The following is a 24928-nucleotide window of genomic DNA, read 5'->3' on the forward strand; positions in this document are numbered from 1 at the left end:
AGAAAGCTTCGATTTAAAAGGCCACGCCGTCGCTCGGAGACGATCAGCATAGTAGACAACGAGCAGACGACAGGTGGAGCGCGAAAGACGCGAATCGATCGCAGCACTGCCGGAATTTTGGCGACGGCCAGTGACCACGACGCTTTGGTGGCAAACCATGGCCTCCGCGATTAAAAAAAGGCGCACTACTAATCTTGGAGGCCATATGCAAAATTGCGCAGTGAAAGCGGTTTTAAAAAAAAATTAGAATGACGTCATGATCGCCATGCCGAGCCATTTGGCATTGGCTCGGCTACAGTCATAGAGTTTCATATTACTATATTTTTATTTAGAAACTCTATGGCTACAGTGAACTAGAAGAGGTTCACTGTAGCTCGGCTGTTGTTTCGCGTACTTGCGCCAATCCTAGAGTGAGCCAATCCTAAGCCAACGTCAAGTCAACCGAGCAGAAGCAGAAGACGAGGGATGTGCAACCGGTGCGAAGAGTTGCTGTAGCGTCGTGTACTAGTTAACGTTGGTTGCCGCTGAGAACCTTTAAACTTTCTGCGAGAAGGCATAACGTAGTTATATTCCCTGGCCCGACCGTACAGTGTCTACGACGTTCGTCCGCGGCACCGTCGTAGTAGGAGTTTCGACCGCCGCATTCTGCCAAACGCCGCAATGCCGTCACCCAAGAAAGTGGTGCTCCTGGCCTGCGGTTCGTTTAATCCGGTCACCAACATGCACCTGAGGATGTTCGGTACGTCGACGACGCATTTCCTGTCACATTCGCGCCGCCAGCGATCGCGAGCTGTGTGAAGTTGAGGGCACTCTGTCATAATGCGCACGATATCGTTTGTGACCGGTATCGTACGGATCTTCCTAATCGCGTTTCTCTTGCACTGAACCCCCAGCTGTGCTCCCTGAAAGATATCCTGCCACAGAGTTCGGGACAGAAAGTTCGGATGACTTGGTTCACGCGCGCTCAACATTTAACGATTCGATGGTTGACTGAGCGCCTTTCTCCAGTGTTTTCGTGAATAACATTGTCATCTCCTGCGAACTGTAGATTTTTTCAGTGGGTTTCAACACATGTCACGGCGATACCGCTGCATTTCTAGTTAGAGGCTTCTATTGTTCGTGTGCCTATCTTCTTTTGCACTCGTTGATCGATGGCCGCAGCTGTGGTGTGTAGCGGTAAAGTAGTTTACGAGGCGTGAGGCTCTCCTGTCAAAAGATAATTCATGGCCTTAGAAAGTGCGCAGAAGAAACTCGCGTTGTCTTCCATTAACGTTTGATTCGTCATTTAATGGCTTTTGTCTCGCCGGGCTACGAGGGGCGCATCGCCGTGCGTTGAATGAGCACTCGTACTTACATATACGTGGGAGGAAGCGGGGTTGACGACGCGCTGAAGATCGTTACAAGCGGCCTGGCCAATGTTGTGCAATCTCTTTGGGACACTGGCCTCCTATCGTTCGCCGCTCTCCTCTCTCTCTCTTTCCCTTTCGATCTCTCTCACTTTCTGTCTGGTGCGATGAGCCCGAAATGCCACTGCAGTGTAGCGCGCAATACTGTTCTGTGTCGTCTACTGGCAAGCATACCGCGCCTGCGACTTCAATTTCAAAAAGTCGGTCATAAAAATATTTTAAAATAACTGAGAATAGAGGGAAAGAGATGTTTCTCTTTGTTCATTTTACGAACATCCGTGGGGTGCAATACCTATTCTCTTGCTATGCGAAATGGCGTTCTACCAAATTTACCCTACTCTTGTAGAGCCTGCACTCCCGAATATTGAATAAGAACACTGAATTAAAGACTCCCTGCTGTGCCATCAGAGGTGGCACCTTTTGTGTGGCAGCTGCTTTGCCCAATTCAGTGTTCCGAGGTTGGTGAAAACCTGTCTCGCCGAAGACCCGCACCCTGTCAAGCTATCAGAAAAAGTGTATATGGACCTTACATTAGTAAATAGGCCACTGGCACTAATTTGCAATGAACTTCGTGCTGGGCAGCAGGTGCATTGCGCCCAATATTTTACTTTAGATTTATTGGGGTTACCTGTGTTGCTTACACGGGCAGGCACAAATAGGAAACCTGGCAGAAGTGTTTGACTTGTACGTGTATGCATCGTGATTCTGGCTGGCAAAATACTGGGGCTATGTTTTGTAAGGATTCTTTTGCTCTGATTTTATCCATTTCTCATACGCAATCTCACTGAGTTGTTGAAGCAGTGCATTCCGTCATGTGAACCAGTGATGAAGGGGTAAAATAAAAATAATCTCTACAAAATACAGCCCTTGGTATTGACTCAAAATGCCATGCTGTACTGACATCTGGTGATCTCGTGCTTAACCCAGATTGTGCTGGAACATTATTTTGGTTCGTGAAATTTTGTGTAAGCAGAGAAGAATATGTTACAATCAAAAGGGGGTGGGGGGGGGGGGTTAATATAACAAAGGTGTATGTGCAAATGAAAATTTAGTTAAATTGCGCTTTTGTTAAGTGAAAGTTTCTGTTACTTCAACAGCAAGAATTACTTGATCGGTTCTCGGAATATGTAAGAATTCATGAACAGGGGAAAAAAAAATCTACAAGGTGAAAAAAGCTTTACGAAAGGGAGAGATTGAGTGGATAAAAATTGTGTATTGAAAGTAAATTGACGGGATACCCCTGTGGTGCTTCCCAAGAGAAAAATTAGCTTATGCAACAGTAGCTCAAAGCTACAAGGAAAACCGAACTGGTTGCCTGGAAAGAAAGCTTCGCAGTTTAGAGAAAGATTCGTCCCAGCCCAGGGAATGAACACTGGACCAATGCCTTTCTGGATGCCTTTCTGGAGTAGGCGCATAACAACCTTTTTTTTTTTTTCGCTTCATGAATTCTTGCATATTCATTATTTATTTGGTTTCAAAACACAAACATTTGACAGGAAAGGGAAAGCGAGGAGCAGGTCCTATTCCGCCACAATTCATTGTTGTTACCTGTCCACACCACCGTGTCAGCATTTTTTATGAGAACGTGAAGTAGGCAGTAGTGCCTAGCAGAGGTTGTTCTCCAAAATCACTTCTGCAGCTATTTAAGAGCCCATGTTCATTGCTGACAGTCTGAACTGCGAAAGAATTTTGTAGACCTTTGAGTTCTAATTCGTCAGCAGTCAGGTTGTGTCCTTTTGTTGAAAACAATGACATTTATTGAATGGTAACCCAACAAACAATCTAGATTGATAGAATGTTTGCTTTTAGTGACTCTTTTATTGAGCAGAAATTTGTGTTTTGAAGACATTCTTATTAGGCCTGCAACATTGCTGAGGGGCTGGTGAAAGGTGGGAAGCGCGCGAGTGCTAGATATACAGAGTGCATGAGGTATTTGAGGACACAACTTCGAACCGCCACAGACGTCAGTAGTTTCAGTTTGTCTTTGTATTACGTCTTCATCAAGTCCTCCGTCACCTATTGAGCACATTTATTCCAGGGCTGCTGCTTACACCCTGACACAGCATACGAAACGCATTCAGTCCTAGTTGCCTTTATTGCTGGCCACAGGGACTTGGAGAAAGTAGCAGCCTTCTTGAATGTGGCAAAATCTCTGGCTCTTGGAGTGCAAACAGGGCTCACATCTTCAAACGGCAAACTGTCCTCTTTGACAAAGCACTGCCAGTTGTCAGGTGTCGTTCAGATGATTTTATTCACCAGCTGAAGGTCAATGGGACAAAAGCAATGATGGCAACAACTGCCAAGCATTAGGTGGCCGACGTAACTCTCAAGCTTTCTGTGCATGAGGACATCAGGCAGTATTAGTCTTAAGTGATAGGTTTCATTTCTCCCAAATAGCCTGTGCTATTCAAGAATAGGTAGGTGTAAACTTGTGGACACATCACTGTCGGAGGTGCGTTTTGGTTGTCCATGGATAAACCTGCTATAGTTATCTATTAGTTTCAATGATGTGAAGCAAACAGACAATGGAGCCAGATAAAGCGCAGGTGAAATTAACTGTTATATTTATTTCAATTGGGGAAATGATAACGAAAAGTTAAACACCATCTTCCACATTTTACTTGCTGTGCTTTACGATTAAGCTGCTGTGGCAGCCTTCTTCCTGTCAACTTTCTTGGGTATTTGTGTATGCATACAAGATCCGTTTTGCCTAGCATGCCACCGAGTGCAGACTTGCTAAAATAAATGACAATAAATAAATTACAATTAACCTTGGGAGCGTTAGCCTGCTCCACTCACGGCCTGTGGAAAATCCTTTCAACTGCAGGCGTTACAATGTATGTAAACTTAGGGGCAGGCGACCAGCCCCTCATGGCATCAAGACTGCCAACGTCAGGGCCTTTGCTATGCAATGAACGAGCAAAACAAGGGGAACCAAGGTGCTCTAGCCACTCTCCTGATTCTTCTAATTCATTACATTTATGTATGACTGGTGCACATCAGAGGAAGACTAACCACCAGCCACACTTACCAAAGGCTGCAGTTGCGTAAACACTGGCCGACATCAGCAAGCACTATCTGATCCGAGCATAGAGCCATTTTTGAAGCCGAATCCAGTTAATTAGGGTGTAGATGATTCTGTTCAACAGTCTTCAGAAACAGCAATAAAAAAAAGAGTAAGAAATTCCAATCACCTGTATCTAATTTTGTCTGCAATGTTGTTCTTCCTGAAGTTGTGGTCTCAGATAGTTTGTGCACCATGTATAGGGTAAGATGCTTTGTATCAACATGACTTCCTGCCCTTTTTCCCATGTTGGATTTTCCATGCCTAGTATCCTGATGTACCTCTGCTGTTTCGGTGCAGAGGTAGCCCGGGACAACCTCGCTGGTCCTTCCATGGAAGTGGTGTGTGGCCTGGTGTCCCCGGTGTCTGACGGTTACGGCAAGGCTGGCCTGGCGCCTGCGAATCATCGGTGCCGAATGCTGTCCCTGGCTTTAGGCTCCTCCTCCTGGGTCAGGTTAGTGACTAAAGAATTGTGGTCTCATGGAGGAAGGAGTGAGCAACTTACCCACAGGAGAAAACACCAGCTTTTGCTTGTAGCAGTTGGCACCAATCCTGCATTCTATCTCACCCTCACCTTGCCTGCCTGGTGCCTTATCACGGTGAAAGGCACATTATGCTCAAGGCCCTTGTCTTTACTGAAAGCACGGCACCTTGCCTATTTTATTAAATGTAGAGAAGAGTGGTGCACCCCTTTACACTCTCCACTCGCACCACTTTGCACAAGGCAGTCTTAAATCAGCAAAAAAATGAAAAAGTTGAGTGATGAAGTCAGCTGTTTAGGACGTGTTTAGAATAACACAGAACACCTGTAAAAATCGTTGATGATAACATGAAACACCTGCTTTCATCACCTGGAACCCGTATTCTCTCAATAAGTTCGCAAGAATTGCACCCTTTATTTTCTTTTGTCATTATTGTGCCCACCTTCTTTTTAGGCCTTCCTTTCCTTTTGTTCCATTTCCTTCAGAGTTGCATGTTGGTGAACATATTCCTGATAAACATTCCGCTTTTCAATAACGTGCTTTCTCTCTCTCAATGCTGCAAATTGTCACATCTTGAGCTTTTCTCCAGGACCATGTTTGAGACAGCTGATCAAATGTTACTTAAACGTGCACTTGTACTTTTTGTAAAGTAAGTGTTTGGCATATTGTAAAAACGTCACGGATATTGAAAACAATTTGGGCAGCTTGTACGGTTCATTTTACAACAAGTGCACAGTTCCTGTTCTTTAAGGTAATCACTGTGCCCCTGCCATTTGAGATTTAGGTTAGAAGATGCAAGCAGGTTTGCATACACAAGAACTCAGACTCTGCTCAAATCCTGCTGGAACCCAAGAAGCCTAATTACGCAGGGCATTCGTGTCTGCTAATCTAAATCTCTTAATTCTCAGTTTCTGCACCTTGACACACAGTCACTTGGCAACATTGTGCAAGCGAATGTGCTATGTGTAATCGCACCACATTATTCACTGTAGATCCTTAGGAGTAGACACGACACTCCTCGTGGAAGCTTTTTATTTCTTTCTGTTTGTTTGCATTAAGAGTCGCCAGTTAGGTTGAGTTGTGAAAATAAATGGCGCAGTGCACATTTGTATGTAATTATGCTCTCTTCGGGTAGCTGTACATTGGTTTCTGTTAACAAAGTTTCGTTTAGCTGCTAAAATTAACTGCGATTCTTGAATTAGTCTCTGCTTCAACAAATAAGGAAACCCTGCCTTGTGAAAAAAGAAAGCTTCAGTGCAGCTTACATAGTGGTACAGTTGGCGAGCAGTCCAGGCATAAGACAAGATCACATTCCTTATTTTGTTCCAAGGGCAAATAATCTTTTGTTTGTTTCGTGTGTGTTTGCATACTCTATCTTTGCCCCGTTCGCTCTGTCACACAGTTGCTGTGCGATTTTTGCTGTTTGTTTATGTTTTTGTTTTGTGTGTATAAACGTCGTGTTCTTTCCTTGAACGAAGCACAGCTTCGAGTCGGTATGGCCATGATCTTCAGGTCTTAATCTTGTGCTCCTAAGTGTTCCTCAACTGTATGCACTGCCTGGACCTCTAAAGTGAAGAGCTGAACACTCATACATTTTTCCTGGTGTCGAAGAATAGCCAAAGTAGTTGGCACTGTGTGCTGTGGCAGTGCCCCCTTTAGTGATTCCTGCATTGAGGAGTTTCTTAAAGGACACACCCTTCACTCGAGTGCCTTCAGGTTGACATTCAAGACACCTTATAACTAAATACCGCAACAGCACAGGAACTGCCCAACATCATTATTGAATCACATTGTTTTATGTGGGATTAACGATGAAGTGTTGGCAGATTGATTTATTGCTTTTTTATTTCGTTTGTCACCAATAATGTCAAAGGAGAGAAAAATAAACACTATTTGATGATGGCTTAGAGTGCCTTGTGCCCATATTTATGCACAGACAGTACTTGTAAGAAGTGCAACAATGTGGCTGTTGTAACGAAAGTAAAACCTATCAAACATATTGTTCTACGAGATTTCAACAGTGGCCATGCCTTATACAAAGGCAAACAAATAAGAGAATAATGATAGTCTAGTTGAGGTTGATAAAGAAAGCAGTATTGGACAGGCCATGTAATTATACATAAAACAAATAACCATTTTTTTAAGTAGCAGAATGAGGGAAAAAGGAACGTCAACATAATTGGTAGCCTGTAGAGGAATAAATGAAATGGTGATGTTCGAAAATTCGCAAGCATATTAGATGTACGGTTGAAGTTGTGCATCAATAATTGAAGATGTGTCAGAGAGGCCTTTTTCTTGCAGTGGAATTAAAAACAGGTTGATCAAAATGATGTTGACTGCTTTAGCAAAGCGATGAAGCCAAGGCTTCATCACTCCGATTGAAGGAATGTCTGCCACCAACTTCTCTGCTCATTCGTTCATCTGACTTTTGCACATCTGACCTCTGCCAGGCTAGACACGTGGGAGTGTGAGCAGGAAAATTGGACGGAGACGCGGCGCGTGCTGGACCACCACCGGCAGAGGATAGCCATTGAAGGGCTGCCCACGCAACCGGGCCCCAAGCGTCGACGAAGGCGGCAGAGCAACGACAACCTGAATGGTGAGCACCGCGCCCCTGCGCATTTTTTTGCTCATTTATCGAGGAATGGACTTCTGCGGCTGCAGCCACATACGGCCATGGATCTCGAAGGGTGTATTAAAGGTGTGCTTCACCCTAACACTGTTCCTACCCACCGCTGTAGCTCACTGACTGTGGTGTTGCCCAGACGACAGGTTGGGTGTTCAATCCTGGCCACGGCGGGCACATTTCAATGTGGGCAGAATGCAAAAATACCTGCGTACTTTCATTTTCAGTTCAATTCAATTATATTATATAGTAAATTAATACAGAGACAGATTTACTCAGATTTGGTGTGACCCCTTGCGAGGAATTAAAAAACAGATCAAAGTAAAGCAAACCTGAAAATACATATGATATTGGAGAAAAGTTTGAAAATAATTAAGCTGATATAAGACGAAGTGAGTACACTGATGAGATAAAAAATCATAAAATAAACTAAAACAAGTTAGAGAAATAAAGAAAGGAAGAAGAAAGGATAAGTACAAAATATATATATGTATATAGTCGAGCCTGCATATAACAACCCCACTTAAAATGAACTTTCGCTTAAAATTAACGAAACGTGCGTGACCGTCAAAATATACATTATTTCATTGGCACAAAATCGCACGAACAATGAACGTCTTCGAGCCCTGCCGATCGGTTACAGCTAACGCACGGCGTAAACCCGGCACTGCGATGCGAGATATAACGACGGCCTCTCACCTCTTTGCACGCGCAAACTGTTTTTCCGAGCCTCCTCGCAGGCGAACTACCCGTTTTCGTGTCCCTCTCAAGCGAGCTACCCTCTCCCCGCTGGCACGCCCTCTCCCAGCCTACGTGCGCTGTCTCCGCGCACGCCCGCTGGGAGGCAAGGCTCCGGGGGGAGGGTAGAGAGAGGGGAGGCCGCGTACTACGCCGGGCGCTTCCGCCCGGGCGGCTGTATCTTGAAAGCCATCTGCGGCAGGGGCAGAGTGCTTCTTTCCTGAGCTGTGCTTTCGTGGCTTAGTTTGTGTTGATGCGAGCGGCGGGACGAAGGTCAATTCGCTCGCTGCTGCTACCGCGCTCGTCTCGACAGCGAATTTCTGTGGTCACCAAGTGAGATGCGTTCATGTTTGCTTGTGCACGCGTGACACCATGCTTGGTAATTCAGTTAGTATGCCAAGTTTATACGGCCGATAAAACTACTATCCTTAAGTCATATAGCTGTCCACTAGTTAGCTTTTGCAATCGATGCTTAGCCTTTGGGGCGAAACTGCAACTTTTTAAATCGATTGTTGGCGAGATAGCTTTGGCAGGTGATCAGGACGTTCCCACTTGGCTTGTAACAAACCAATCCATTATTGCAAGCTACGCAGAGCAGGGCATGTATAACGCAGACGAAACTGCATTATTTTATCAGATGCTGCCGGACAGCATGCTATGAAAGGGGACTCTTGCGCTGGCAGGCAAATAGTAAAATGCACGTTACAACACTTCTGTGCACTAATATGGATAGCATCGACCGGTGCATTCCCTTTGTAATTGGAAAATCAAAGAAGCCGTGTTGCTTTCAGAACTATGTGCTCTTGTGCTACAGGCACAATGCAAAGGCGTGGATGACGCACAATTTATTCGCAGAGTGGCTGGGCGAGTTTGACCGCAACATGCCGAGGCAAGGCAGGCGCGTGCTGGTGCTTAACTTTTCAGCACACCACGTTCTAGCTTCTCTGATGGCAGTGACTCGACTTTTCCTGCCGCATAATAGATGGAATGCGTATACACACCGCATTGTGGAGCGCTTGCTCATCGCTGTTGATCGCCTGGCCGCCAACTTGTCGCTTCGAATTTCACTGTATTCAGCCGTTGAGATGGTGAAGGCGGCCTGGGCGGAGGTGACGGCCACTTGCGTGTGGAACTATTTCCGCAAGGCCGGCTTCGTCGACGTAGTACCTGATGCCGAGCCAGATGCTTCCAAAGAGGATGAGTCCGGCGGCGCATTTGTGGCAGCGCATTATCGAGTCCGACGTGGGGGGCCATGACATTGACTGGGATAATTTTATTTCTGCTGATGAAGACGCTGGCATTGCAGAACCGTGCACATACGAGGCATCGTTCGTGAAGTGCGGTACGAGAACGACACGGAGGAATGTGATGACCGTGAAACTTCAGAGCCAGCACTCATAAGCACACCTGTAGCAATGGGCTACATAGAGGGTCTCGGGCAACTCGTCTATGCCAAGGGCCTTGGCGAAGAGCACGCGTCTATTTTAAATATTTTAAGCTGGAGACCACTAGCATCGGATATGCACTGCAGAAACAGACAAGCATCATGGACGTTTTTGAAAGAAAAAAAATGTGTTTTGACAAGCAACTAGCTGTGGTTCACTTACTATGAACTTCGGGATATAACGAACGGACGCCGCGTGACGCTCATGTTCGTTATAAGTGGGCTTGACTGTATATACATAGGGAACTGACACATACCATCTACTAAAACGAATAGCATGGTAAAACTTGTAGCTATGGGAATCAGAAAAAATTTTTGAAAAAAAGTAGATATAGGCATTCTTAACAATATACAGTTGATTGTTGCAGCAACTTTTCTGTTCCAAGTAGCTAGTCGTCCTTTAGTTGAGGCCTAAAGATGGAAAGGGAATTACATTTTTGGAAGTGAATAGGTAGGAAGTTCTATAATGATATAGCAGAAAAAAAGAATAGCTTGTTTTCCATAATTATTGGGTACTTTAGGTAAAAGTAGATTGCCCTTAACAGAAACACATGTACTGTTTGTATTAACCATTATGTAAGATGAAATTAAACATCGCTAGAGGTAGCGATGAAAAACTTCGAAAAAGAATGAACCAAGATTGTTAACCAAGACTGCCAATAAACCAAGTGCCTTGGGTGCAAGTTACAGACCCGTAGGTGATCAAAATTAATCCAGAGTCCTGCAATACCACATGTCTCATAATCAAATTGTGTTTTCGAACTGTAAAAAAAAAAAAAACTGTTTAACAGCTTTAAATCGTGCAAAATCACTGCAGTTCACCGAGCCATATCTCGTATTTCCCACCACCGAGCGCCGCCATCTTGGTATCGTTCGAAAGGTCAAAGTTTCGCCGTTCCGCTTCTCAATTTGTCGGTCGTCGCCATCTTGTAACAAATGCACAAACACCAAAGCGCGGTCTGTGATAGGTAGTCACATGGGCCCTTTGAGGAAAGCGGGCCTCCGATTGGCTGCCATGCTGAAAGGCGTCTCCCATTGGTTACTGCTGCGGCAGCGGGCAAGATGACAACCGCAGTTGTCTGCTTTGCAAACTAGGTCGGCGTTTTCACTTGACACGCAGAATTCAGATTTCTGAGAGCTCCCAGGTTAGTGACGGCTCGTCGCTCATTCGAGAAGAAATTTTGGACGAAGCACACCTTTGGAATACGGAAGTGCGAGCCTCCTACGGCGAGAAAAATACGGCAATTAGTGGGAGAAGCGGAGGAGCACAAGACTGAATGTGCCGCGCTACCTTGCACCGTGTATTACGTGCCGCGGTATCTTGCACCGTGTGACTCCAGCAGCGAAACCGACAATCGCCCTGTGCCATCGGCACCGATAACGCAGTCGACGGAAGACGCGCCAACGAAGGCTCCCGTGCCTCGGCATACGGCCACGCGAATCAGTCGAGATCGTATCAACGCGAGTCGAAGGTCACCATCACCGGCAAAGACAGTGTACTCAGTTTCTGATGCATCGTGCGACACGGGCATGCCGCCTCCGAGCGAGCCCAACCGTCGACGAGCTACAGTGGGATAACCGAAGATTCACCGGACAAATAGTGGCTCGAACGGCGCATCATTTGGACGCGCCTCGAGCCGTGTTTAGTGTCAGCGGTGACTGCAGAAGCGCGAGCATGCAGCGTTCGCGACTCCCTTCGCGCGGTGTCCGCAACTGAACGGAAGCTCAATTTGATGGGCCAGCCAGGATACGAAATTTTAAACGCCCACCAAACGAAGCGGCAAAAGTGCAAGAAGATGCCTGACAGCAATGATGCCAAATATTACAGCCCTGATGCGTTCTAATAAATCTGCACTGCTTGCAAAACTTTGCAGCCCGTTTTCTCAATTGTGTTTTTTTTGTCGGTCACAACGCTCGTGGAAAGCATAGCACAACAATGGCTCGACCGATTTTGATCCCGTTTGTTTTAATGTATTCCCTAAAGTGTGCTTGAGGGTATGACAGTCTTCAATATCTTGTTGATGGCTTACTGTTTTTTCTACATGGTAATTTGTGAGTGACAAGTTCTGGTACAATTAGTGAAGGTGAACATGATGTTCTTTGTAAAAAAAAAATAAAAGCGTTAAAAAAATTTTGAAACTATTGTACCCTGTAGTGCTCTTTTGAGCAAAGATTAAAACTAAAGGCAGCTCCGTGGCATGTTTCGTTACTGTGCCAGGCTTTCCACGAGCAAGGAACTTCTAAACTTTTGTAAATTCTTATAAAACAAAAACTAATGAAGATATCTTAATGAAATTTTAGATTTGCCTCTCTATTGCAATGTACAGTGTGTGTGCCAAATTTCCACCCTTTTTGCCAAGAAACAAAAAAGTTATTTTTCATCCCCTCCTCCCCCCTTAAATTGCTCTTGCTGGTTTAAACCAGCACGGGACCTATAAAAGCCAGTTTTTTTGCGATATATACCAGTTTATACGCATAGAAAACTTGCTGTTTGTCTGGGCAAGTGAGCTTGTTTATTTTATTTTTAAAGTGAAACTTCCTTTGTCTATCCTCTGGCCATTTGTATTGCTGCCGGCTTTCTTGCGGAATATCTTAACACGGGACAGCACATACACAATGCAAAACAGGTTAACATGGGTAATGGTGTGGAAGGGGCATTGCGGGGCTTTGGGTGAGAGAAATATGGGTACGCAATTTGTGCTTTGGTAGGTTGTAATGTGTATATTGTGATTGGGCAAGGAACAGTACATGGGGATACTTAAGGCGGCTTTACACGTCACACTTAGGCCCCCATTCTACCCTTACAAAATTGGGTATCTAAGGAGGATGCATCTGACGCCTGATACAGATGAATCCTAAATAAGCACTGCGTTGAGCAGCCACGAAGAGGTCTGTTTTATTCAGAAGGTGGTGCCGTGGACTCATAAAAGACCTACATCTAGCCTTCGACATGACCTTGCGCTGACAGTAGAGTGCATTATCTTCACTTGCAATAGAGATTAGTAAAAGGCGGTTGGAGGATTGGTGGCAGTCAAGTAGGTAGACCACAAACAACGGAGGTGTACAAAAACGAAGTTCCCAGTGATGGCTCAGAATGTTTGATACTGGGACTTTTTTGGCGAGTAAACGAAATAAGATAGGTAAGACATTTAGCAAAATAAGAAAGGAGCTTGGTGGCACAAGCCACCGCCACAATTTAAAGGGCATGCTCATAGTATCCATCCATCCATCGATCCTGCTGCATAGGTTCATCATCTGTGTGTTTCCACTTGCAGAGGCAGCCTTGAATGTTCAAGTGATGCTGCTGTGCGGAGCTGACCTGTTGCAGTCATTCCGTGTGCCGGGGCTTTGGTCCGAGCAAGACGTGAGTCATTTTCGCAACATCCTATGTAGCATAGGCAGTGCCTTTGAAGTTTGTGCAGCTTGTCATGTATGTGTTAGCGCACGTGTGCATGCATGGGTTGTTGGTGTGTGTGTGCGTGCACAATGGAAGGCACCCGGTAACATGCTGTCTGCTTTGTAAGAGAACAGTTCTGGCCTTGCTGGTAGTATGACATCTTTTCTTGTGTGTGTCGCACTGTCTGTCTGTCTCCATCTCAATTTCTTGTTTCTTTTTATGAACACTAGAAAATATGCTGTCCACTGTTTCTTCACACCTAGGAAATGTGAAAGCTGTTTCTTACATGCAGGACAGAAGGGACAACTGTATGGAACATTTAGGACACGAATGAAAATGGGTGAAGGATAAATCTTTGTTACCTCTGTATAAAAGTCTTGTTGCGCTGAGAAATGAGTCCAACTTGACCACTGTTAAAAGGCACCACCATCATTTGAGCTCACAAGATGCAACAAAATGTCTGTACATTTAATGCCATCAAACATAAGGCTTTCAATCTTACCGTATTTACTCGAATCCAATGCGCCCTCGATTGTAACGCGCACCCGTTTTCGGTGACGACAAAAAAGTCCTTTACAGTACCGCGCACCTCATGCTTTCAAACAAATACAACTTTCTGTCATTTGGAAAAACAGATTTTCTCCCGATGCACTGAAGTTGCGTTGAATAAAAAAGTCACAGTCTCATCGAATGGGATAGTGAATTAGTAGACCGCTATACGAAGTAAGGATAGCAGTTTTATCGGCCGTATAAACTTGCAACATTCGCTTACTAAATAATTTAACAAGCACGGTGTCACGCGCTACAAGCAAACATGATCACATCTCGTTCGTTGACCGCGGAAACGAACTGTCAAAACGAGTGAGTGATGAAGCGCAGCGAGTGAATTGACCTTCATGCTAGCATGCCTCTCGCTTCAACGCGACCTATAAGCAGCGAAAACACTGCGCGCCGCGGACTTTCCCCATCACAGATTGCTTTCAAGATAGGGCCAAGGCGATCGTATCGCCGAAGTGGATCGTTGCAGGCTTCGGTCCACTGAAACCGTTCTGCATTGCTTTGCTGGCGAAAATCCTCTCCTTCTGTTTGCGCCGTCCCGCACACAAGTTTCGGATTTTCCGAACGCCCGTGGTGCAGCCTGATTTCCGTCCGTCTCCGCACACATGATCACTTTCCTTTGAAATGCGGCATCATGATGAACTCAGTACTTCATGCTGATAGAGCAGACGTAGAGAACGTGCAAACAGACGGTAGACTATTGCCTAAGCACGTGTACTGCAGCACACGGAGGAGGAAGCTTCGGTAGTTAGGCTAGAAAGTAGCTAGGCTCGATGCGCGTGCAAGGCGGCCATGTTGAAATGCCGACGGCTATATGGTAACACAGATGTAGGGTCGTGTTAAAAGTGCGTGTTAGATTCGAGTAAATAGGTATTCGTTAGAAAGCGGCACTATAGTGGCATCACCTGCTTGGTGCCATTACGGTAACGCCACGCTGCGCGCCGATGCTACACCATACTGATACGACAAAGGTCAAAATGGTGACATCCCTTGTGTGCTTCAGTTGGCTACTGGCGCGGCTAGTAGCGGCTGAGATACTGACTTTACTAGATGGCGCTAACTATGCACCATATTACCAGTTTCAGCTAAAAACTGTCGCATTTTTCAAAATCCTCGAATCTAAGCCGACCCTAGAGTTTCATATATGATTATTTCAAAAAAGCTATTGGCCTAGATTCAAATAAATACGGTATGTGCACACCGGATCTAATTGGTTTGTAGTCGTGTCACAAGTCTGATTTCAAGTGTTTGCCAGGGTTGGAAAGAGGCTCTCAAATCCTATGGGGTAACACTGAATCAGTGGTTTGCCGTTTGATTAGGTTAATCAGTGGAGAGAGCCCAGGCATAGACAAGGCAACATATCAAACAACAAAACGTTTAATAACATTACTACATGAAGGGCGGTCAGCTTGACAAGCTGCTTGTAACAAAGAGAAAAGTCGCTTCTTAGAGAAAATTTCTTGAAGATGGGCACTTTTTATAGCTTCCTGGGAATGCCCCCACCCAGAAGAGGGAGGGAATGGTCACTGAAGCACACACGAGCTGCGCATCTGCACAAGCAGGCGTCAAGTCAACACACATCACGTCTTATAAAGAAGGGAAGAAGGCTTTCGCATTGGGCACAGGCGGTTGCGCTGGAAACACAAGGTTATTGGCATTTTGAACCGTCCAAATTGTCCTACTTCTTTGCAGCATAGGTTTAAGAACATGGCGTTGTTGTTTTGTCCGCATGACACTAATGCTCTTCACGGAGGCGATCCGTAACACCAGCGAGACTGGTCGTGATCAGTTTATCTTCAAGTGTGAACTGAGCTTCACACTAGTTATGCAGATTGCAAGTCAAAATTGTAAATATGTCTTGCACATGAGACAAAGAGAGGCTAATTGCAGTTGACCTCAGGCAAAAATACTGCAGCACTTCCTGGAAGTATTAGAGAGATCATAATGCTCTAGTTGTGTGTCACAAATCTGTGCTTCAATTTCCTCTTTTTGTGCTGTAATGTCTCAGTCCTTCCCTCCTACTGTGACCATTGTGCTGTACACATCATGCAGTAGACGTCCGTTAATTCAGCTTCAGCTAATTAAATTTCTCACTTAATTCGGTCTAGACTGAAGGTCCTAGCCAATGCCCATTCATTTCTCTGGGGGTAAATTTTCGTTATTTTGATCTTCAATTGGCCGTTACCAGATTACTCGAACTTGCTACTCAGCACGCATGCACCTAACTCCATTGGTAACCGTAATTGTGACTCCATCTGGAGTCACAGTTAATCAATGGATGATGTTACAGTGGAATCTCGATGATACAAATCTCACGGGGTCACGAAAAATATTTGTATTAGCCAAAATTCGTATCATCAAAACGCAATTAAACTAGCCAAATGCGGGAATCAGATCGCAAAAATTGCGAGAAAAAATAGATTTTTGAAAACCACGCGTTTCGGTATCTGCAACGCCTTCTACGCTGTATCAAAATGGTTAGGCTGAAAACGCACTAAAAGTGCTCGAAAAATATTAATTCGTCAGTGCACAGGGTGAGAAAACAGCTTTAAATTGCACAAAATCACTGCAGTTCACGGAGACATATCTCATATTTCCCGCCACCGAGCGCCGCCATCTTGGTATCCTTCGAAAGCTCAAGGTTTCGCCGTTCCGCTTCTTAATTCATCCGTAGTCGCCATCTTGTAACAAACGCAAAAAAAAAAAAGAAGCGCGGGTCTGCGATAGGTAGTCACACGGGCCCTCCGATGAAAGCGGGCCTCCGATTGGCTGCCGTGCTGAAAGGCTCTCTCCATTGGTTGCTGCTGTGACAGGGGCAAGATGGCAACGGCAGTTGTCTGCTTCATAAACCACGCCGGCGTCTTCACTTGACACGCAGAATTCGGATTACTGAGAGCTCCCAGGTTAGTGATGGATCGTCGCTCGTTGGAGAAGAAATTTTGGACAAAGCACGCCTTCGGAATACGGAAGCGCAAGCCTCCTACGACAAGAAAAATACGGCGATTAGCGGGAGAAGCGGAGGTGCACCCGACTGAACGGGTCCGCGCTACCTTGCACCGTGGATTACGTGCCGCGCTATCTTGCACCATGTGAGTCCGGCAGCGAAACAGACAATCGCGCTATGCCATTGGCACCGATAACGCAGTCGACGGAAGACATGCCAACGGAGGCTCCCGTGCCTCGGCGTACGGCCGTGCGAATCAGCCGAGATCGTATCTCGGTAGACATAGCTCGCTGCGACTAGAAGGAAAAGCACAAAAGCAACAAAAGCGCCACCGCTTCAAACTCTTCGCACCCAGTCGCGGCCTCCGTGCTGTCCGGCACCGCGTCCACGCCTCCGCACCAAAAGAGAAAGGGAGAAAGCGCGTGACTGCGCGCTGTTCTCTTTCGCGGCCGTTGGTGGGGCGGCGTTTATTCGTATCAACTGACGCGGGACGAACATCAATTCGTAACAACCGTTCTCTAGCACGTTGCAAAGTAATGGGGCTCGACCAGGACCACAGAAAAATTCGTATCATCCGGAAATTCGTATTAGCCGTGATCGTATCATTGAGATTCCACTGTATCTGCACCGAAAATGCCGATTTTCGGTCTACCTTTAGTGGATTTCGAAGCGAGAATGGCAGATCATAATGACTGCTTGTCAGTTTTATTCAGTTTTGATAGACAGGTTTTTCTCAATTGGTCCATAAATTGCCTGCACATTACCATTGCATTCAAAATGGACTGTATTTACAGCGTTAGCAACAGCCTGCCATCAGAGCCAGCATCATTGCCAGTGTCATCACAGAGTAGTGGCAGAATAACTTTTTGCATAGGATGGTGATGACGTGTCGCTTTGAAGCTTTAATTACGAAGGCCCACTCAAAAGAAAAGGTATTTTACATGTTAAGTTAGCGGCAACGTGGTGACATCATGTGTTTTCAGTGCTTTGGAGACCAGCATGCATCACACGATGAACCTTCGAATTGGTTAGTCCTGGCATAGGCCACCATGCCATTTGTGATGGTTGTGGTGTCATTCAAGAAATGCAGAATAAATATCAAACACAGCAGCACAGAGAGTGAAATGTTGTAAAAAGCTATTTGAGATTGACTGGGATGGACATAAGATGTAAATAAATTTCCAATTTGTGGAGGTAAACTAAAAGTTTCATCGTATTTGTGACTGCCAGAATCAGAGGAATGTTGCTTTTAAAAAAAATAAAATCTGGTGTACGTTAGATTTAGTGCAGCTTGTTTTGTGCGATGAACCCATGAAAACTGTGTGTCCAAGAGATTTGGGGGTTCGTTAGAATTAGGCAAATACTGCCAAACAATGCAGCAGTGTGTTTGGATGTTTTTTATGCCTCTCATATTTTGAATATTGATAGATTGAATCTTGAATACTCAATTAGAACATCGATGATTGAATATTGTGCTATTCGATATTCGCTTTAGCTTGAATTCCAGTACTCGAAGTACAGTCAACGACCGATTTTCGAAATGCCTGATTTTCAGACATGTTCAATATTTCGGACGCCTTTGCGGCACCGCCACATCCCCCATAGAGTCATGATATAAGAACGTCTGAAATTTCGGACGCAATAAACCTTTGCCCTCCGACTGGACTTTTTGCCATGTCCGCAGGTCCGAAACGGCATTTATCGAAGCCACCACCGCCGCGATTTCGATTATCTCGCCACCTCGAACCGGCACTGTCACACGTAGATCCGCTGGCAGCCATAGCCGCCACCATGGCTATGCTAGGCCTAGCGGCTTCGACGTTTGCTATCGAACTTGTTGCTGTTCGGTGCCGTGTTTTTGATTGAAACAATTCACCACTGTTAGCAATGGCGCCAACTCTGCCTTTGTAATCCCGCCAATTGCTTGGAAGTTCTGAAAGCACAACGCGTTGCATAATGTCGGTGTTCCCGAAAGTCAGCTTTGCCTCAATACGGCTGTGTTATGCGGTGAAGCCTAGAGTCTGAAGGGGCAATTGTCATGGGACACGGTATGTTTCTGAAAACTTTTGATGCAGCACTAAACAGTAGATTTGGTGACCAACACCTGCTAGAAGAGCACTGGTTAAGCCAAACAAGGAAGGTTGGTGTGACAGATGGTGAACTGTGGTGGGAAGGCAAGGCTGAGGACCGCAAAAGCAGCGAGCATTGCCTATCAAGTTCAAATGTGCACTTACTGAACGGAACGGGTTAAACTCGCGTGTTGACGGAATGTCTCAAGCTGAATTTGTGTAACACAGCTTAAACAGTAGGCATCATGCAGTCAAGGTAGCACTTCACAGAATTGCGACGATGCATGGCAGGTGATCATAAAATGCTCCCGCAGCCTGAACCGCCACAAATTTTTAGTAGACTGAAGCACATCAGTGAGCAAGAGATTTTAAACAAATCTGTGCTGCTGGAGTTGTAATAAATGTTGAACTTGCATTTTTGCATGAAAATATCTGAATAACAGCACTTTAACAGTAAACTGGCTTCAGAGGTGAACCAGTTTCCTTTCTCGCAAGTGAACCAATTTTTGTTAGATTTGTCATCATTTGGCACTTCTGTCAAGGTTTTATGCAAATCTCACTATTCAAACTATTCATTTCAAGATATTTGATACTAATTACTATTTAATTTGACTTCATTTCGAACCTGAAAACTGATATCCACACAAGCCTACAGCAATCACAATTGGATATGTTTATAGCTTTGTCTACGTGTTTTCCGGCATGCACACCATAGTTTGCCAAATGGTGATTCACATTCTGCTAAAGATCGCTATTTATGAGGGGTGTCTGTAAAGGGCCCCTCACCAGATCTGGCCATAGTGAGCTGACAAGCGCAGTGCATACAATGCACGCTAACAATCGTGTCTGCTAAGTATTACATTGCTATGCACCGTAGAAAGAGCTGAAATTTCAAATCAAACCCTGTTTGCCCTTCTTCCATGGGTGCCATGCTCCCAGCCAGAAAGTGACTTATATCACAAGTGTGCCACGTACATCTCCATGCTGTGACGTCATTCTCATTGACATGTGACTTCAAGAATTATTAAGGCAACAGCAGTTATTCGTTTGATCTGTTGCTTGAATAGACAAATTAAAGTTTAGAGAAATAATATAACCTACAAACTGAATGTCTGTGTGTCTGTTTTAGTTCGTACCATAGCAAGAGAGATGTAGTTCCATTTTGTCTGCTTGTTCCCACGTCGTGCAGTCGTGTGCACTGAGAGTGAAACTGTCATTTTCTACTGTGTTCCAGCACGCGATCATGCTCTGTGATCCATTGCGTCTGCGTCAGTGTTTGTGTAGCACTGACTTATATTGTTAGTCAGGTGTTCTCATGCACAGCGCGTGCTGCACGAAACAAGATAAGCGCAACAGATCGCGCATGTGACCGTCAGCAGAAGTGCGTTTGCGCAGAACAAAAAAAAAAGCGCGAGAAAAAAAAAATCCGGGACCCGTGCTGTATGTGTCATGCAATTCTCCAGCTGCGGTATGGGAGAACGCAGGGAAGGAAATTTGGTTGTGGAGGCTAGACGGGGCAAGTGGAGAGAGTGTATTGTTGGCGGTGATGCTCGCCACCTGAAATCATGGGTTCACGTCACTGAAACATTGCAATATTTCGGCTTTTAATGATCCAATTTGAAAAATTCTTGCAGTAGAATGCTCCCAAGAGGGCATGTAACAACTTACAGCATTTAACCAAAATTTGCTATGTGCCTAGTGAGGGGAGGGGCCCTTTAACCTGCTTTTTCAAGAAAATATCTAAACTTATATTCTAGCTTATACAGTCACTCCGTTTCATGCATAATGAAGGATAGAGACCTCTCTAACTGTTATAAAATGAATTATGTAGGTTTTGACTGTAATAGACTGGGGTTGTGAAAGTGTTTTCGTTGCAAAATGCCTGGGTTGTGCATGTGCAGAACATTTTTGCAAATGACCCACTGTGAAAAAAAAGAATGCGTGCATCTGCTTATTGCTGTCGCTGCTCGCAACGGCACTGTAGAAATAAGTGGCCTTACCTCTCTCACATGCTTCCTCTTGTTTCTGGACCTCCCCTCTATTATGAAGATAGAGCATATCCTGACCCAGTATGGCCTGGTGGTCGTGACTCGCTCTGGCTACGATTTGCCACGAATCATCTACGAGAATGACATCCTATACCGGCACCGGGTGAGTGATGACTGCGTGCATTTGTGTCAGTGGAACCTGTCAGAGAAAAAAAAAAAAACACTTATCGCATTTACTCTATTCAAACGCGCACTTCTTTTTCCAGGAAAATTTACTCAACAATGGCATGTGCGTTAGATTTGAGCACTAAACAAAAACTACAATAGTGTCAATCTTCATTGACATTTAAAATTTTCTAATCCAGTTTTATGCAGATTTTGCTGCAGCAGAAGTAGTAGCTTTATGCCCACTCTGCAAGTTCATTAGGCTATAGTATATTCTAGACAGTATAATTAAGCTCTTGCAGTCTCCAAGGTGTTTAAAAAATGGCGCCTAAAATAGGCACTTAGAGCCTCATTTTAGGCACAATAGGGATCAAAAGAGGCACTATAAAAACTATAAATTGTTCACTAGCCCAACCTGCTTTATTTACTGAATATACGCAGCCCATTTTTGTAGTGAGAAAACAGATGTAGCGTTCACTGTGAGTTTTGAAAGGCAGGAACCTTATTTAGCAAGCCACCGCTTCACAGGGCTTTGTTGGGCGAACAAGAATCCACTTTTTTTCTTTTTTTTTTTTTCAATCTGCCTACTGCAGCCAACACATTCAGATACAATAATCAGGTATTGTATTAAATAGCCAAACCTTCCTGCTCCCACGGGCGCACCAAGTGCTGCAAGCACGAAAAAAATTGTTCAGAAACCATGGATGATGATTGTCAGTGTAAGCGAACAGCCCGAATGTGTGAGCGAACAGGTTGGGTGGGTGATGAAACAAACGAACGAAGGTCCGAGTGAGTGACAGTTCCCGCCCCGCACCCTCTCTTTCCCTCACCTCCCTGCTACTCTGTTGTGCTAGTCTCCTCCTCACCCCTGCCAATCTCTGCAAGTTGGTTGCGCGAGAGTGCGAGCCCTTTCTTTTGCCCCTTTGTATTGCAAGTCCGACCATAAAAACTGCCAACCACAGACCTGTGACCACCGACCGCTGCCAACCACGAAAATAGGCAAAGAGGCTAGGAAAACTATTTGCATTAAAGCACAAAGTACACCAGGAAAGCTGCTAAACCGTTGATGAGAAGCTAAAATCATTCGTTAACAAATGTTCAAGTGAGAAAAGTGTTGAGTAATGTACGTTTACAGATCATTGTAAAAGTTTAAGTAATAGTAACAGATTATAATCTGCAGGTCTGGGGTTTAAGTTTGTGTCTCTTACCACACACTATTAGCTTGTTCTGGCTCCAAATGAGCGCTCAACAGCGAGAAAGGTGATTGGAGCATTTTCATATTTTAGTATACTTGATGGCTTTGTGCTATCTCGAATTTTTTAGTGTTTGCCCGTAACAACCTCTGAAATTTCTTGCAGAAAAGCTACAACGTTGCGCAAACTTTTTCGACAGCTGCTGGAACACATGTGGGATGCATTAAATTTGTTTGTGGTGTGGTAGCTGTTTCAAGACTCGTGAACTGTTAGCAAGCACTTTCCCTTAACAACTTTTTGTTCATTGCCATGAGTATTTTCACACAGTGCTTCTCTTTTTTTTTCACAGACCTAGAGCAAAGAAGCATGTATGTCCTTAAAGTACTTATTTAAATCAAATAAGCAGGGGAGGGAGGCGTGTGTGGCTCAGTTTATTACTTTATATAAACTGCCTTAAGCTTGTTGTTTCTGTACGATCACAAAGGAGCAGAGGCGCTGAAGAAAAGGGACCACGTAACTGTAGTCCACAGCACTACGAGCGGACTCTGCGTGCTTCTGCCTAACACACACGCATCACACTCTATAATCAACAATCTTTATAAGCTGTAGTCTACAGTACACCTTTCTCAAAATTCTGCGCCTTTCTGAAATCCCTCCTACAGTGAAACATGGAGTTGTGTGCCTACTGCTGAAGGAGACATTTCGTGGTCTTTTTCTTCAGCATTGCTAATCGGAGTCAGGCAGATGGTGGGAGGCCGTCAAAAGCTCAACTGATGTTGGCTACGCAATCGTTTATTTGCTAGGTCACATTGCCATTTTTGTTGCCCTTAGCAACAACCTCTGCCCATGCTGCAAGCTATTGTGTAGAATATAACTGAAGGTGGTTTCGAAACAAGAAAAGTGCTAAAAAAAAGCATTTTCAGAAGATAAATCAAAAATAGGCATTTATAGGCATGAAGGAAAGAAATAGGCATTTAACCACAATAAATTAAGTGCTAAACCACTTCGTAATTTGTATTTCGTGCTCATACAACAGAAGGGGGTAGCCCTAGTGCTCGGGAAGAAATAGACATTTGCCTACAGTTTGATCTCTAGTACTAACAGGGCCTCCATGCAGTGATGATGAGGGCTGCACGCGGAGCACTGTAGCTCACTGCAGTACATTTTCTTTTTCCAAGTGAAAACAGGTCACTATTGCTCTCTCTCTTGCCATGAAAAACATATCCATGCCATGCCATGTGTAGAAACTTCTTCCTCGCTCACCTGCTATCATCATCGTCATCGTGATTGTTGTTCCATAAAAACGCCATGTTTGCTCATCGACCGCTCTTCCTGTGTGGTCCTTCGCGGGGTTTTTACAAAATGGTGCCGTGAAACCCGGGAGCTGTATTAATCAACGAACGAACAGCCCCCAGGACTGATTGACGACGAGCCCATGCATGGATTCACCGGGAAGAGCTGAGTCAACGCTACCGACGGCCCCCATCCACCCACCGACAGTCACCTTCTACAAGGAGGCCGAGCTGATCATGGATAGGGAACGTATCAGAACCATGGTAAGCTTCATTTTCAATGATTTCGACACGGCACTCAGTGAGGCCACAACGGCTCAACTTCACCTCATGAGCAGTCGGCTCGAAATGCTTCAGGAGAAGCTTCGTTTTCTAGACAAAAAGATCGAAGTCCTGATCTCTGACGATGACATATATGAAGAATATACTATTCAGGTAGATTACATGAATAAATTGGTTACGCTGAAATCTAAAGTCAGCCTTGCTATTGAGATGAGACAGAGTGTAAAAAGTGAAGACGTGCCACAGATCACTGGAAGCGGAATGACCATATTATTACTTTTGTGCCTTGAAGCGTTGCAAAACATACAACCGGTAAAAGATTGTAAGACAGAAGCTACAAGCCATGGCTGCAGTGGAGAAGGTAAACGAAGGAAAGGCATAAAGGCAACAACCTTCAATGACATGAAAGTACCTACTGAAGATAATATTGTCGTGTCCAAAACCCGTAGTAACATGGTTATAGACGTGTATGACGGAGCCGAAGACAGTAATCAACTGATGTCATCATCTTGGACTTTAGAGACGTGTCGAAAGCACAAAGACGGACAAGTTGTAACTCTTGTAGCCACAGGGATACCGAAAGAGCCTTCGTACAGTAAGCGAGACATGAGAACGGTTCAAATAGCAAGATGCAGCTCGACAACGTATCTACTGAACAGTCCAGGAGTCCACGAGGACCTCAGGACCTCATTTTCACCGAAGAGTCACGGTCCCGTCTAGGCAAGGGAACGCAAACTGATTGTATTGACGACCACAAAAGCGCACGCGTGAACCGCAGCGAAGTCAATTTCAGCCAGTACACGTGCCGACAACAGAAGGTTCATCGCCACTGCGCAATCTACGTAGAAGAGCGTCTGCCGACAGCCCTATCTACCGCTGTCAGAACCAAGTACTTAACTCTCAACGAATCCTACATGGCACAAACGACCAACGTCCGACCATGGCAGATATCCATGAAAGCAAGAACAACGATGCAACCGAGACCGGATATCATCTGCGCAAAATCAAAGCAGTGCAAAGACAGGACAAGGTTTCTGTTTCGCCGAGTGCTTTGTCGACGCTGGACACCTCTTGACGACGTCCACATTGTTTCAAGGAAGATCAAGCAACGACCACAAAATACTAAGCGGCAGCTACTGATGTTCAACGTTGAGCAACGTCGTCTAACACCACTACGTGTGCACGCAAGAACTGACACAACGAAACAAAGTGCAACTGTGCATTCGGTAAGGCAACAAGGACATCGTAGAGATCGTGGTAAATACCGATCACAAGGTGAA

At 45.0% G+C, this 24928-nt stretch overlaps 1 protein-coding gene across 2 annotated transcripts in view; it reads left to right on the forward strand.

Moving 5' to 3' along the window:
- Positions 1 to 380: 380 nt before the first annotated feature.
- LOC119466131 (nicotinamide/nicotinic acid mononucleotide adenylyltransferase 1) overlaps positions 381 to 24928 on the forward strand; it is a 33956-nt gene continuing 9408 nt past the window's right edge. The window contains exons 1-5 of one of the 2 annotated variants that reach the window (XM_049657511.1): positions 381 to 739; positions 4771 to 4924; positions 7403 to 7551; positions 13036 to 13124; positions 20778 to 20879. In XM_049657511.1, coding sequence (XP_049513468.1) covers positions 661 to 739; positions 4771 to 4924; positions 7403 to 7551; positions 13036 to 13124; positions 20778 to 20879 — 573 coding nt within the window. In that variant the 5' untranslated portion in view covers positions 381 to 660. The remainder of the gene's footprint in view (positions 740 to 4770; positions 4925 to 7402; positions 7552 to 13035; positions 13125 to 20777; positions 20880 to 24928) is intronic. The other variant, XM_037726621.2, reaches the window with a different exon arrangement.

This window comes from Dermacentor silvarum, chromosome 10 (genome assembly GCF_013339745.2).
Source record: "Dermacentor silvarum isolate Dsil-2018 chromosome 10, BIME_Dsil_1.4, whole genome shotgun sequence".
NCBI classification, from domain to species: domain Eukaryota; kingdom Metazoa; phylum Arthropoda; class Arachnida; order Ixodida; family Ixodidae; genus Dermacentor; species Dermacentor silvarum.